This window comes from Rhinopithecus bieti, unplaced genomic scaffold, assembly GCF_001698545.2.
Source record: "Rhinopithecus bieti isolate Rb0 unplaced genomic scaffold, ASM169854v2 scaffold_31548, whole genome shotgun sequence".
Taxonomy (NCBI): domain Eukaryota; kingdom Metazoa; phylum Chordata; class Mammalia; order Primates; family Cercopithecidae; genus Rhinopithecus; species Rhinopithecus bieti.
In genome coordinates this window covers 5,930,720-5,946,972 of record NW_016814470.1, presented here as the reverse complement: position 1 = coordinate 5,946,972, position 16,253 = coordinate 5,930,720, and the positions used below count along the sequence as shown (strand labels likewise).

The 16,253-nt window shown below is 37.1% G+C and overlaps 1 protein-coding gene across 1 annotated transcript in view; it reads right to left on the bottom strand.

Annotated features, from left to right (window-relative positions):
• DENND4A (DENN domain containing 4A) overlaps positions 1 to 16,253 on the bottom strand; it is a 140,362-nt gene that overhangs the window by 87,353 nt on the left and 36,756 nt on the right. The window contains 3 exon segments of the mRNA XM_017851092.1: positions 276 to 345; positions 11,198 to 11,447; positions 15,118 to 15,450. Of these exon segments, the coding sequence (XP_017706581.1) occupies positions 276 to 345; positions 11,198 to 11,447; positions 15,118 to 15,428 (631 nt within the window). The 5' untranslated portion in view covers positions 15,429 to 15,450.

Sequence of the window (16,253 nt, the reverse complement as noted above, 5' to 3'; positions counted from 1 at the left end):
CCATTATTCTGGTGATTTAAAACTTAAAGATATGAGATATCCTTATTATTTATTTAAACTCAAGGCTTAAAATAAAAGCCCGCCTTATTTTAAAATTAATCTTTCATCAAGCATCCAATAAACATATGAGTGAAGATAAAATGAGAATCAAAAGATACGGATTGTAGTCCCAGTTCTGATACTAACACATCCTAGGCAGGTGTTTTCTTTTCTTTAACCTTTCTGGGCCCTATAATACACTGATATATGAAGTATTCCATGAAAATTACACTTACCAGCTTTGTAAGATATAGTGTTCGTCTTTGCCACTGATTTTTTATAACACAAGTATACTGCTGATCCCCACTGGATTTAAAAAAAAAAAGAAATATTTAATTTTAAAAGGTAGGAACTTGATAAAAGGAATCTCTTTGAGCTCTCTAGTATGCATTATCTAAGATGTAGTAACAAATTTCTCTCTGCTAGCTATTTTCAGTAGGCTGTTTTGTCAACATTTTATTGGAATCACTGTCCACTTTTCTTTCAGAAGTAAATTGTAACTTTTTTTTCCCTTGCAACAGCAATAGCATGAGGAAAACTTGACTCTTTTAAACAAAGCTAAGCCACAATCATTTAGATTTTATTCTAAGTCCAAACTGTGGGTATAAATGATAAACTATGAAATATCTACTCAAGTGCATACCTTGGACTCCACAATCTGTTTCAGATATTGCTAGGTTTTCTGCAACCGTTTATGCCTCAAGAGTTGTAATTTGTTAAATCCACTTCCTTATTTCCTACTTTCTCCAAAATTCATTTCCAAATCAGACTTTAATTACCACACCTTAAAAGAATAACTTAACTTACAATTTTTTTTTTTTTTTAACGGAGTCTCGCGCTGTCACTCAGGCTGGAGTACACTGGTACGATCTTGGCTCACTGCAACCTCCGCCTTCTGGGTTCAAGTGATTCTCATGCCTCAGCCTCCCAAGTAGCTGGGATTACAGGCACGTGCCACCATGACTGGCTGATTTTTTTTTTTTTTTTTTGAGATGGAGTCGCAGTGGTGCAATCTCGGCTCACTGCTACATCCGCCTCCCTGGTTCAAGTTATTCTCCTGCCTCAGCCTCCAGGAGTAGCTGGGATTACAGGAGTGCACCACCATACCTGGCTAATTTTTGTATTTTCAGTAAAGACAGGGTTTCACCATGTTGGCCATGGTGATGGCCAGGCTGGTCTCGAACTCCTGACCTCAGGTGATCCGTCCACCTCGGCTTCCCAAAGTGTTGGGATTACAGGTGTGAGCCACCATGCCCAGTCTCTTTTTATTCTTATTTATCATTACATGCTATATTTGCTTGTTAATGTCTTTCTGACTTGAAAATATGCTCAATGAGGGTAGGGATTTTGTTTTCTTCACCACTATACTCCCAGAGGCTCACAAATAGTAGTTCAGTAAGTATTACTAAATAAATATATACATAATTTATTTAAAAGTTTTGAAATAAAATAGTTTTATGAAACACATTCTTTACACAATCCATGCAAATGAAGAAGTGTAATGTCATTGATAATTAAAAGTATATAATAAAAATTTTTAATCCTAGCACTTTGGGAGGCCGAGACGGGCGGATTGCGAGGTCAGGAGATCGAGACCATCCTGGCTAACACGGTGAAACCCCGTCTCTACTAAAAACTACAAAAAACTAGCCGGGCGAGGTGGCAGCGCCTGTAGTCCCAGCTACTCGGGAGGCTGAGGCAGGAGAATGGCGTGAACCCAGGAGGCGGAGCTTGCAGTGAGCTGAGGTCGGGCCACTGCACTCCAGCCTGGGTGACAGCGCGAGACTCCGTCTCAAAAAAAAAAAAAAAATTTTATTATTACAATTTAATGTGATTTGTACAACTCTAACCCTACTACCCTGGATTGCAATAATCTCCCAAACGGTCTTCCTCCTTCCACCTTTGCTTCCCGCCACAGTCTATCACTATATAAATGAGTGATCTTTTTAAATCAAATGTCAGAGCATGTCACTGTTCTGTTCAAAATCTCAGTCTCTCTCAGAATAAAAGCCAAAGTCCTTACAATCACCTAAAGGCCCTGATCATCTACCCCCAATTCCAATCTCTTTATTCTCCTCATAATTTATTCTGCTTTAAGACACACCATTGTCCTTATTGTTCCCAAAACATGCCAGGAATGCTCCCTCCTTGAGGCCCTTTGCACAGACTGTTCCCTATATTTCAAACATTCTTTGCCTGTGATATCTGAATGATTAACTTCCTTACTGCCTTCAAATATTACTTTCAAATAAGGGCTTCCTTGACCACTCAATTTAAAATTGCAAGTCATTTCCCACTACTCCCAATCCCCTTTTATGCTACTCTAGGTTTTCTTTTTTACTACAGCACTAACCACTTTCTAACATACTATACTTTTAAAGTTATTTGTTTAAAATTTATTATCATCTATTTTCCTCCACTCTGATAAGTTCTATATTCTGTTATCATTAATATCTAAAACAGTGCCTGGTGCATTATAGGTGCTCCATAAAGTATTTGCTGAATGAACTAATCTTGGAGCAGAGGTTTCTAGGTAGAAGGAATGTCAAGAGGAAAGGCCCTGATACGGAAGTATGCCCATCATGACCTAAGAGCTAAAGAGGCAATGACAGCAGAGAAGAGTACATGAGCTACTGATGGGAGATAAGGAAGCCAGATCATGTGGGTCCTTTTAGGCTGTTTTAAGGATTTTGGCTTTTATTACTCTTGGAGATAGTGAAAGCCACCGGAGGGTTTTGAGTAGAAGACAGGCATTATTTGATTTACAGTCAAAAGGTCACTCTGAGTACTATGTTGAGAAGTGGGGGTAGGAGAGAAGGAAGAAAGCAAGTACTCATAATTATTTTGGATCAGTAATCCAGGCAAAAATCACGAGAGTTTGAATACGGGTAGCAACAGTGGGAACGATGAAAAAAGGTCAGATTCTGGGTACATTCTGAAAATAGAGACAAAAAAATACCCTATTTGATTATATGAAGTACAGTATAAGAGTGAAAGACGATACCAATGCCTGAGTAAAAGGAAGGAAGAAGCTCAATTGAGATGGAGAAGACTGTGGATAAAGCAGATCTGGGGTGAAGATAAGGGGTTCAGTTTCAGACATGTTAAGTTTGAAACATCTATTAGACATCCAAGTGAAGAATTAAATAGAGCTAAGGTGAGTGGTCTGAAATGGACACACAAACTTGAGAGATGTCACCACTTGAAGTATAGGTGATGAGAGATACATTTACATGACACACTTCCTCACCTCATGGGGTATCAACTCAAATATCACCTTATCAGAGAGTCTTCCTTTCACCATTTTACATACAATAACAAGGCTCCCTCCACCCTGCCTAGTCCTCCCTATCACCCCTCTCTTGCATTTTTTTTCCTCCTTAGCATGTATCACCATTTGACATATTATATATTTTCTTAACTATTATCTGAATATAATAAAGTTTACTTACATAAGACTAAGTAAACATTAATGGGTAGCTCTGAGAGACTCAAAGTATAAGCTTTTAGTGTCTGAACTTTGTATCTATTTTGAATGTACAGAGTCCTTTTTGTCGGCTTATTTCTTGTGTAATCCTTTCAAGAATGAAATAAGAATTGTACTTTATAGAGTTATTTCTGAATAAAAAATGCATTATATACCTGTCAAAGGCCAGGTGACAAGTAGATATTTAAAGGTCAGGACTAAAACTTTGGGAAAATATCAGTATTACAGAAAATACAGACAAGTTACATAAGTATTTTCACGTAAGAAGCCAAGTGTCTGAATATAAATTATTTTCCAACTTTGGTTTCTCTGATATTTAGTTCACACTCACTTAATAAAGTTTTCATTTATACGTACTTAAAAATCTGATGAATAACAATCAGAGAAGATACCATAAATTGCATTATACGATCACTTAAAAATATTTTATCAAGAAATGACAATCTCCTGAGTATTCAAAAACCTAACAAATCTTTGCTTTTCAACTTTAAGTATCTGTCAGCCTTCCAAATGCTGAATGGCTAATAGCAAAATGTGGTCAAACTAATGTGAAGAGAATAATACTCAAATATCTCTCTTATTTAAAACACACAACACACATAAAATAATATGTTTGGCTATCTGTAAATATCTTACTAAAAACCAAAAAACCCTTACTCTTTTATTTTAATATAGTTTAATGAATTATGTTGAGATTGTAGCCTTGGGAGATTTTCTCTTGATGGAAAATATTAAAGCATTTATAAAATAAAATCCCAACACAGCAACGAACATAAGCAACATTTAACACACTAACCTACTGGAAAAATATTTTTTAAGTCACATGAATATGTAAAAGTCAAGTAGATATTATGAATATAGGCAAACAAATTTTGGTTTATCAAATGGGTTAAAAAAATTTATAAAAATGGGTTCTCTATTGGAAAGTCCCAACTCTACTTCCCAATAAATCCAATTTGTAAAGATAGCAAGAAAACTTCAATAATAACTTTAGTGACAATAAAAAGAAAACTATATGACCATTTGGATATAGTAGAAACCAGAGGGAATATTCTAAAATGAAAAACAAGGAATTAGAAATACAGTATAAGTTTCGGGGCTCTGTAGGAAAGAGAACCATGGATATTAAAATTAAGAGCGGGGCCAGGCATGGTGGCTCATGCCTGTAATCCCAGCACTTTGGAAGGCCGAGGTGGGTGGATCACCTGAGGTCTGGTGTTTGAGACTGGCCTGGCCAACATGGTGAAACCCCATCTCTATTAAAAAAAACAAAAAAACAAAAAAACAAAAATTAGCTGTGTGTGGTGGCGGGCACCCTAAATCCCAGCTACTCAGGAGGCTGAGGCAGGAGAATCCCTTGAACCTGGGAGGCAGAGGTTGCGGCGTGCAGAGACCATACCATTGCACTCCAGCCTGGGTGACAAGAGTGAAACTCCATCTCAAAAAAAAAAAAAAAAAACAAAAAAGAAAGAAAGAAAAAGAAATTAAAAGCATTTCCAAAATTTTTTTACACACAAGGTTCAGGGTGAAGAAAAAAAGAAGGAGCCATTGTTCTAAAACTACTTTAAACTCTCTACCAGTAAGTATCCACATTGTAGTTCGCCACAGCAAAAACATACTTTCAAATTCTTCCTCTTTCCCACAGAATTAGGTACATGATTTAATTACTTGCTTTGTTAATAATTCTACTTTTTTTCTTTTTTCTTCATTTTTTTTTTGAGACAGAGTCTCGTTCTGTCACCCAGACCAGAGTGCAGTGGCATGATCTCGGCTCCCTGCAACTTCTGCCTCCCAGGTTCAAGCAATTCTCCTGCCTCAGCCTCCCGAATATCTGGGATTACAGGCATGCACTCCGAGGCCTGGCTAATTTTTGTATTTTAGTAGAGACAGGGTTTCAGCATTCTGGTCAGGCTGGTCACAAACTCCTGATCTCAAGTGATCCAACTGCCTCAGTTTCCCAAAGTGTTGGGATTACACGTCATAGCGCCCAGCTCAATTCTACTTTTCTAAGTAAACTCGCTAAATCAAATGCTGACATTCTTGGACAGTTGTAAAACAAGAGCCATGTGGAACGAGTACTTAAAAAACACCCGTAAGGAGACTTGGCCAGGTGCAATGGCTCACACTTGTAATTCCAGCACTTTGGAAGACCGAGGCAGGCAGATCACTTGAGGTCAGGAGTTCAAGACCAGCCTGGCCAATATGGTAAAACCCTGTCTCTACTAAAAACAAAAACAAAAAAAACAACAAAAAACAAAAATTGGCCAGGCGTGGTGGTGCACGCCTGTAATCCCAGCTACTCAGGAGGCTGGGATAGGAGGATCACTTGAACCCAGGAGGTTGAGGTTGCAGGGAGCTGAGATCATGCCACTGCACTCCATCCTGGGTGACACAGTAAGACTCTGTCTAAAACAAACAAACAAAAATTCTTAACAAGAGTCAAAAACTAAGGAGATAGTACCAAATTTGCCAAAAATTAGTTATGTGTTTTAAAGCAAGTCAAGCAAGCTACCTGGACTAAATATTCTTATTCATAAATTTCTGCAATTTTAGATCATATGATCACTCTAAGTTCTCATCCAGCTCTAAAATACTGTAATTATGTTCTAATATCAAATCAAAGTCCAAATCATTTAAGGCTATGGTCCAAGGTTTAAAACAAAGTAATTTTCGAAAACTCTTCTCTTAAGCTTAACATGGATTAAACTAGATGCTATTATCATCCTCATTTTACAATCATGAAACAGGCACAGAGAGGGTAAGTTACTTGTCCTAGGTCACACAGTCAGTAAGGGTCAGAGATAGGATATAGACCCAGACACTCTAGATCCAGAGTCTGTGCTCTGAATCACTAATCTATACTGATTTTAATCACTATGAAATACAGAATACAGATATCCTTTGCTATCTTATTGAGAGGGTTAAAACCAAATTCAGGGTCCCAAAATTTGTACTGTATCCAGCCACATATCAATACACCCCAGTTTTTCCTCTTTTTGCTTTATCTTAACCCTCAGTATCTTATGTCGCTATATTAAGAGAGGAAAAAAAGTTTTAAAAGTCTGCTTCCTGGCCAGGCATGGTGGCTCATACCTGCAATCCCAGCACTTTGGGAGGCTCAGGTGGGCGGATCACAAGGTCAGGAGTTCAAGACCAGCCTGACCAACATGGCAAAACCCCATCTCTATTAAACATATAAAAATTAGTCGGGCATGGTGGCGTGTGCCTGTAATCCCAGCTACTCAGGAAGCTGAGGCAGGAGAATTGCTTGAACCTGGGAGGTGAAGGTTGCTATGAGCCAAGATGGCGCCACTGCACTCCAGCCCAGGTGACAGAGCGATACTCCATCTCAAAAAAAAAAAGTCTGCTTCCCTATACTTCAGAAAAGGAACATGAATTTTAAAAGTCAACTTCCATAAAAACTTAATACATGCTGAAATGTGTATAAAATCTTTAGATCTTAGCAAAGTCTTAATTTACATAATTATAATAGGACACTGTAAGTATCTGCTCTAACATCATTAGGAAATTAACTTTAGAGAAAAATAAAAAAAGAAACAAAATCCATACCGTAAGACAGGGTGAGAAAAAATAAAATAAACTAAAAAGAAATTAAATTTACAGCTAAGCAAAGTAACTTATGCCTGCAATCCTAGTGCTCTGGGAGGCCAAGGAGGGAGGACTGCTTGAGACCAGGAGCTCAAGACCAGTCTGGGCAATACAATAAGACCCAATATCTACAAAAAAATTTGAAAATTAGTCGAGCATGGTGGTGGTGCATGCCTGTAGTCCCAGTTATTTGGGAGGCTGAAGTAGGAGAATCACGTTAGCCCAAGAGTTTGAGGCTACAGAGAGCTATGATCATGCTACTGCTGTACTCCAACCTGGGTGACAGAGCAAGATCCTGTCTCTAAAAAAAAAAAAAAAAACAAAAAAACAACAACAACAACAACAAAAAAAACCAAAGAAAAAGAAAGAAAGAAATTAAATTTAAAATTTTGTGATTAAAAACCCAATTGTTGGCCAGGCACAGGGGCTCACATCTGTAATCCCAGTACTTTGGGAGACTGAAGTAAGAGGATTGCTGGAGCTCAGGAGCTTGAGACGAGCCTGGGGTGTGTAGGGAAACCCCAACTCTATAAAAAAATTAAAAATCAGCCAGATGTGGTGGTGCACACCTGTAGTTGATCCATCAAGCTACTCGAGAGGCTAAGGTGGGAGGATCACTTGAGCCCAAGAGGTCAAGGCTGCAATGAGCCATAAGCAGGCCACTATACTCCAGCCTGGGCAATAGAACAAAACCCTGTCTCTAAAAAAAAACAAAAAGAAAAACCCAATTGTTTCTTCAGAGCAGCTGCAGTAGAAAAAAAGAAAAAAAAGACCCAATTGTTGATAAAGTTATGAAAAAAAAAAACAAAAACCAATATCCTCATATTTTATTGGTAGGAATTTTAATTGGTTAAACCCTTCTGGATAAAATCTTAATAGTAAATATATGCTTTGATCCAGAAATTCCAGGACAAACCATAAGAAAATAATTAATGCAGTACAGTGCTCAGGAGTTTGGTTCTGGAGTTCTGCAGCCTGAATTTGAACCTTGCTTTAACTAGTAATTGAAGGTATGACCATGGGAAAGTAACCAGTAACCACCTCTTCAACTCTCAAATTTTCTTCTTTGTAAAATGGGGAGAAAATACCTATTCAGGGTGGTTATGTGGAACTGAGTTATTGAACGTGAAATACTTAGAACAGTGTATAGCACAGAAGAGCTAAATAAATGTAACTTGTTTTATAGACGATTTGGTTATAAGTATGTTCATAACAGCTTGCTCGTAACATTTTAAAAAATCAGAATCTAAAGGTCTTTACAAAAGAGGATAATAAATACATTGTGGCACATCCATTTAATACAATAATATTTAGCCATTCAATAATGTATTTAATACACTGATATTAAGTATATTTAATATTTAATATATTAAAATATTATCAACTTCCACAATAAGCAAAAGCAAATTAAAATTAGAACAATTTTGTATTAGATAGTCAATAATTAAAAAGTCAATAACTGATAACAACCAATGTTGGTGAGGTGTGGGAAGCTAGGAAATAGCATTCTCATAAACTATGGCCGCTGGGAATAAAAACTGCCACAGCGTTTTCAGAACAATATTTCAACACTTTCAAAATGGTCAGCATACTCATGGACCCATCAGTTCCACTCACAATTACTTATTCTTCCAGAGACACTCAAATATCTACAGCAAATGCACAGTGTTAATCAAAGCAGCATTACTAGCAATGGAAAAAACTGAAAATAACTTGTATTCATCATTCTGCATTTGTACTTTCTGGAATATTATGCAGTCGTTAAAAGAATTAAGCAGAAAATTATATAAACTGACAAAGATAGAAAAAAGGCTTATATCAGAATATAAAGAAATTTCCATTATTTGAATACCATACAATCATAAAAAAAGAATGAAATCATGTCCTGTGCAGCAACACGATGCAGATGGAGGTCATCATCCTAAGTAAACTAATGCAGAAACAGAAAACTAAATACTGCATTTTCTCACTTATAAGTGAGAGCTAAACATTGGGTATACCTGGACATAAAGATGGGAACAAAAGACACTGGGGACTACTAGATGGGGAAGACAGGGAGGAAAGCAAGGGCTGATAAACCACCCATTGGGTTCTGTGCTCACTATCTGGGAGACGGGTTCAATCATACCGTAAACCTCAGCATCATGCAATACATACCTGTGTAACAAACCTGCACATGTACCCCGATTTTAAAATAAAAAGTGAAAAAAGAAAAAGGAAATACAAAAAAATTCAAATAAAAAAAACAAGGATTAATTTATTATACATACCCCACATATGTGAACACAAAAGGTCTGGAAGGACACAAGTCAAATTGCTCATTGTTACCCCTGACAAAACATGGAAGTAGGAACAAGAACCTTCACTTTCTCACTTTCTACTTCATAGACCTGTAATTTAGATACTCCCTGCCCTTCAATTTTCTTTAAGTATACATTCCTTTTTTTTTTTTAATTCAAAACAGTAATAAAAGAACAAAGACAAGACAGTTAAGGATCATGCATGGGTGGACTTTGGCTTTTACTAAGAGTGAGATGGGAAGCCAATTAAGGGTTTTAAGCAAAGTAGTGATAGGATCTGATTTATGTTTTTAAAGGATCACTCTTGTCTATGCAAAGAATACGAGAGAGAGAGCAGAAGTGGAAGAATTGATCAGTTAGATAAAAAACTATGGCCAGCATTTGGCCCAAGGTCTGTTCTTGTATATCTAAACTAAGAATAGTTTTTGCTTTTATAAATAAGGGTTAAAAAAAAGAGATGACTATGAGACAGAGATTGTATGACCTGTAAAACCTAATTTATTACCTAGCTCTTTAAAAGAAAAAATTTGCCTGACCCCTGGATTAGAACACTACTGCAAGAATCCCATTAAGAGACAATTATGGCTTAGACTAGGGTTATGGCAATAGAGGTGCTGAGAAGTGGCCATGTTCGAGATATGTTTTGAAATTATAGTTAACAGAGTTTACAGAAGAACTGAATGAGGAGAAGATAAAGGTGAAGTTTACTCCAAGGTTTTTCAGTGTGAGTTACTAGAAGAATGGAATTTCCATTTGCTAGATAAGGAAGACTATGGGGATAAGCAGGTTTGGAGAGAAACATCAGGAGTTCAGTTTTGGACATAATAAATTTGAGATGCTCCATTATATGATATTCAAGAAGGGATGATGAATTAGAGAAGTCCAGATTAGACAAATTTAGAAGTCATCCACACATGGCCTGTATTTAAATGATTAGATCACCAAAGGAGTATGTTTAGGTGGTGAAGATAAATCGTTTGAGGACTGAACCATGAGGCACTCCATTGTATAGGGATGGGAGATGAAAAGGAATTGGCAAAGGCAGAAAGGGAATGACTGGTGAGGTAAAACGAAAAAACAAGAGAGTACCTAAGAAGAGAGTATACTTCTTCTTCGTGGTACTGTTTCAAGAAGGAAGAAGTAATCATTTATGTAGAAACCTGCTGAAAAATTAAAATAAAGAATTGATCTCTGGATATGACAACAAGAGAAATCTTGAAGTGATGGAGACAGAAGGCTGACTGGAAAGAGCAAACTGAGGAATGGGGCAGAATATACTCAACTCTTTCTAGAACTTTTACTGTAAAGGATAATGAAATGCGGCAATGAAAGGAGAGGAATATGAGATCAAGAAGTTTTGCACAGATAAGAAATCTTTGCATGTTGGAAGAAATAGGGAGGGAAAAATCGATGACTTACAAAAAAGTAGGGAGGACTACTAAAGCCATGTCCTCAAATAGGTAAATTGAGATGTGGGATCTAGTCCTATTGAGGTGTGGGATCTAGTCCACAAGTGGAAGGATACTCATTGCTTTTGTAGTGGGTGGGGGGTTGGCGGAATTATTTTTTTAATTAAAAGAAGAGTTCTTTGTAGTTTCTTTTGAAAGTACAAACAAAGTACTTTCCAAAAAATAAAATATCTAACATCTTTAAAACACATTTTCAATTCTGTAATTATACTATGCTGTTTTCAAAAAAAAAGATTTAAAATTATGCTCTTTTCATCAGTGGTTAATGTTATCAGTGCAAGTAAGTCACTTACCATACTGTTATTGAGATTCTTGTCGACTTTGCAGAATGTGTGTGGTGGGCTTTCTCCTTTACTGGGTATAATAATACATATGTCAGTGACAGCCAATGTATTCTGAGTCATGTTTTCAGAGGCTCTTCGGTAAGTGATATAAATTCTTTGTGATGAGGTACTCCCACTGATATTTGCGGGGCGTCCATAGGGAGTACTCTGAATAATTTCACAACCCTGTTTCAATCTTTCCTTCCAGTCATATAAAACCCTAAAATAAATTTTAAAATAAATACACAGATACACAAAGCACTTTAAATATGAAAAGTAATAATCTCAGGCATCATCAACTGATCCTTAAACGTAGCAGTGTGGTAAAAATATTCCAATCTTACTGCAATTTTGAAATGCACGGTCTTGTATGTATTAAAGAACAACTCTTTTCTCCACCCAAAACTTTGTTTTAAGGAAAAATTCTGATAAACCACTGTTTTTGTTAATATAAACCAGAGAAAGGCACAATTAAATATGAAGGTACCTATTTTGGCACATCATTTAATATAGTTATTAATTTATTTTTTGTCTCTAAAACAAGCACCTTCTTTAGAAAAAGCAACTAGCATTTTGGCCAAAGTTAAAATTTTACAAAAGGTTACTTGCCCAACTGTGTAGAGTCTGCTTGCACACTTTTATCTCCAATACTTTCCTTAGCTTTAAGAGAGAGTTTTAGGCTAAGACAATCTAACTTCAAATCCATCCTTAATCAAAAGTTTGGGTGAGGCACTAGGCTTTTATTTTTTCTTTGTTGGGAAAAATCGTTGGCTTTTAGTACAGGGTGGACCTGGCATTCGTTCATTAAGTTTTCAATATTTAAGCACTTAGGGACACTAAAAAAAACATAGTGCTTAAATAATATTAGTTTATTCCCTCACTGAATTCATTGATTTGTACTTTAATGCCAAGTCCTTAGCACAAGTAAAAAAATAAAAATAAAATAAGCTATATATATATTTTTTTGAGACGGAGTCTCAGAGTCTCACTCTGTCGTCCAGGCTGGAGTGCAGTGTCATGATCTTGGCTCACTGCAACCTCTGCCTCCCAGGTTCAAGCAATTCTCCAGCCTCGGCCTCCCAAGTAGCTGGGATTATAGGCGTGTGGCACCACACCCAACTAATTTTTGTATTTTTAGTAGAGGTGAAGTTTCACCATGTTGGCCAGGCTGGTTTCGAACTCCTGACCTCAAGTGATCTGTCTGCCTCAGCCTCCCAAAGTGTTGGGATTACAGGTGTAAGCCACCGTGCCCAGCTACAAATTAAATGTTTTTGTATTTGCTATAAAGCTATAAATTAAATGTGTTTTTGCATTTGCTATAAAACTTGTAACAAGCAATGTCTTCATCATCAAACAATATTCTCTCATATAAAATCCACTATAAAAATAAAATATAACGCCAAAACTGGTCAAATTACTTCTTTCTTTTCTTTTTTTATTTTTAAGATGGAGTTTTGCTCCTGTTGCCCAGGCTGGAGTGCAATGGCGTGATCTTGGCTCACTGCAACCTCCGCCTCCCGGGTTCAAGCAATTCTCCTGCTGCCTCAGCCCCCCAAGTAGCTGAGATTACAGGCACACATCACTACAACAGACTAAGTTTGTATTTTTAGTAGAGACAGGGTTTTGCCATGTTGGTCAAGCTGATCTCGAACTCCCAACCTCAGGTGATCTACCCACCTAGGCCTCCCAAAGCACCGGGATTACAGGCATGAGCCACTGTGCCTGGCCAAATTATTTCTAATACAAGTTTTAATATCACTTTTTGTTTTGGCCATCAACAAATTAAAAAAAAAAATCTCAACATTTTGAAAATTCACAGTTAAATCTGATGTTTAATCACAGCAACTGCGTGAACCCTAATGTTAGCTTAAGTGCTTATTCTTTCTTCTTTTGATCTTGTTTTACTTTTTTTTTAACTTAAAAAAAAAAGGCACCTACACACAGAGAAGTTAGACAATCTAAATTCAAATTCCTACCTCCTGTTACTAGCTGCAGTTCTGTAAGCAGTTACTTAACCTCTCTGCCTTATACTCAGCTATAAAATCTAAATATTTTGGCTTCAAAGGATTCCACAAAGAAAGTAAAAGGAACCTACAGAAAATATGTGTAAATCATTTAACTGATAAGGGACTTTATCTAGAATATGTTAAGAACTCTTATAGCTAAACAAATAAAAGACAATCAAATTAAAATGGGGAAAGGATCTGAACAGACATTTCTCCAAAGATATACAAACTTGTCAGTAAGCACATAAAAAGATACTCAACATCATTAGTCATCAAGTGAATGCAAATCAAGACCATATGAGATACTATCTCACACCTGCTGGGACAGCAATAATCAAAATAATATGAAATGCTGACTAGGACATGGAGAAATAGGAACCTTCATGTACCGCAAGTGGGAATGCAATATGGTACAGTTGCTTAGCAGTCTGGCAGTTCCTCAAAAGGTTGAACATGAAATTACCATATGACCCAGCAATGTCACTCCTAGGTGTACACACATAAAAAATGAAAATATATGTCCACATAAAAACTTGCACAAGAATATTCATGGCAATATTATTTACAATAGCCAAAAAGTGGAAAAGTCTCAAACATCCATCAACAGATGAATAAATTGTGTTATACCCATATGATGGAATATTATTCAGTCATAAAATTGAATAAAGTACTGACACATACTATAACATGGATGATCCTTGAAAACATTATGATAAGTGAAAGAAGTCAATCAAAAAAGATCATATACATAGTATGATTCTATTTATATGAAATGTGCAAAACAGGCAAATCCATAAAGACAGAAAGTAACCTAAGGCTAAGTGAGCTAGGAAATTGGGGAGCAACTATTAATGAGTACAGTGTTTCTTTTTGACATGAGAAAAATGTCATAGAATTTATTGTGGTGATGGTTGCATAACTCTGAAAATACTAAAAACTATTGAATTGTACACTTTAAATAAATGAGTGGCTGTATGGTACACGAATTATATCTCAATAATAAAGCACCCCAAGTAAAGCTCTAATTTACCCAAGATCCTTCTTTGATACACATAGTTAACAATCCATCTATAATGGAGCTGGGTGTGGTGGCTCACATCTGTAATCCCAGTACTTTGGGAGGCCAAGGCAGGAGGATCACTTGAGGCCAGGAGTTCGAGACTAGCCTGGGCAACATAGCAAGACCCTGTCGCTACAAAAAAATTAAAAAACTAGCCAGGCGTGATGGCGTGTATCTATAGTCCCAGCTACTCAGGAAGCTGAGGCAGGAGGATCACTTGAGGCCAGGAGTTTGAGGCTGCAGTGAGCTATGATCATGCCACTGCACTCCAGCTGGGTGATAGAGATTGACCCTATCTCTTTAAAAAAAAAATCCAGCCAGGTGCGGGTGGCTCACGCCTGTAATCCCAGCACTTTGGGAGGCCGAGGCGGCAAAGCTTGCAGTGAGCCGAGATCGCGCCACTGTACTCCAGCCTGGGTGACAGAGCGAGACTCCGTCTCAAAAAAAAAAAAAAAAAAAAAAAAAATCCATCTATGCTGATCATATAAATGCCTAAAAGCCTTTTTCATATTTAAAAATAATCAAAACATTTTCCAATCAGGATAACACATTAATATTTTCTAGTACTTTCCTGCAAATTTTTTTCAAATTCTCTCCCCTGCCTCTAACAGAAAGAAACCCAGGCACAGTAAGACTGCTGGGAACTGTAGGATAAACAGAGACAAAAGGAAATATGGAGAGAATACAGGTTTCTGAATACAAACTTGTCTATTTTTCTAAATCTGCCATACATCTATTAATGACCAAAATGAACAGTTAATCTCAAAATCTACAAGGCACATTATTTGGATCAATAACAGTCAGTCATTTAAAAAAATACTTACCCCAGATCTGTAAGCGGAGGCTTATCTCTTCCTCTTCTATAGCAAAGGTAAATCTGTGGCCCCACAAGACTTCCATTATTAAGATCAGCTGACAATCCAGTTGGGGTAATATCGATACAAATATAATCCCGTGGGACTTCCTCCCCAAGAGATTTGATAATAACTGAAACATCTGTAATAGGTTCTTTTGGTTTAGCTACTTTATGACAAGCATCGTTGAAGTGAATTTCTTCTTCTAGAGGCTTTGAAACATCAGTTAATCCTGCTACAACAAAGTAGTCAGCAACACGAGGCCCCTTGTCTTCAATCATCTTCCATTACAGAAGGTTACATCTAAAAGGAAAGTAAAAGACTAGTACTTCCCTATAATAAGCAAAATAAATATAAGTGGTTTGTGTGCATGTAAGAACAAAAAACTACAAAAAGAGCACTAGCTCCTTGATAAACACACTAGCATTATATATTTAACTTACATGTAAAAAGAATTTTTTTAACAATATAAACATCTTTAGCAATCTTTTATTATAAAAGTAACGGATGAATTCCCAATTTTGGCAATATGGAAACCTACATTACCTAAGTAGACAACAAAAGAGATCTTTTAAATGCACAGTCTGGCCAGGCGCAGTGGCTCACGCCTGTAATCCCAGCACTTTGGAAGGCCGAGGGGGGTGGATCACCTGAGGTCAGGAGTTTGAGAACAGCCTGGCCAACATGGTGAAACCCTGTCTCTACTAAAATACCAAAAATTAGCTGGGCGTGGCGGCAGGTGCCTGTAATCCCAGCTACTCAGGAGGCTGAGGCAGGAGAATCGCTTGAACTTGGGAAGCAGAAGTTGCCCTGAGCCGAGATCAGACCACTGCACTCCAGCCTGGGCAAAAAGAGTGAAACTCCACCTCAAATAAATAAATAAATAAATGCACAGTCGTTCAATAAGCGCTTTTAAATATAAATCTTACATAGACTTGTAAGAATGTAAGGGTAATTCCTAGGTCCCCAAAACACTGAGGAAACCAAAAGTCAGAATGCAGTCTGTAAATTACCACTGAGTGGGGAAATTTACTGATCTCCTCAATAATCAAGGTTTGTGTGTTTATTTTGTTGTATTCTTCTGAGAAGGGGGGGGGGGGGGGGGG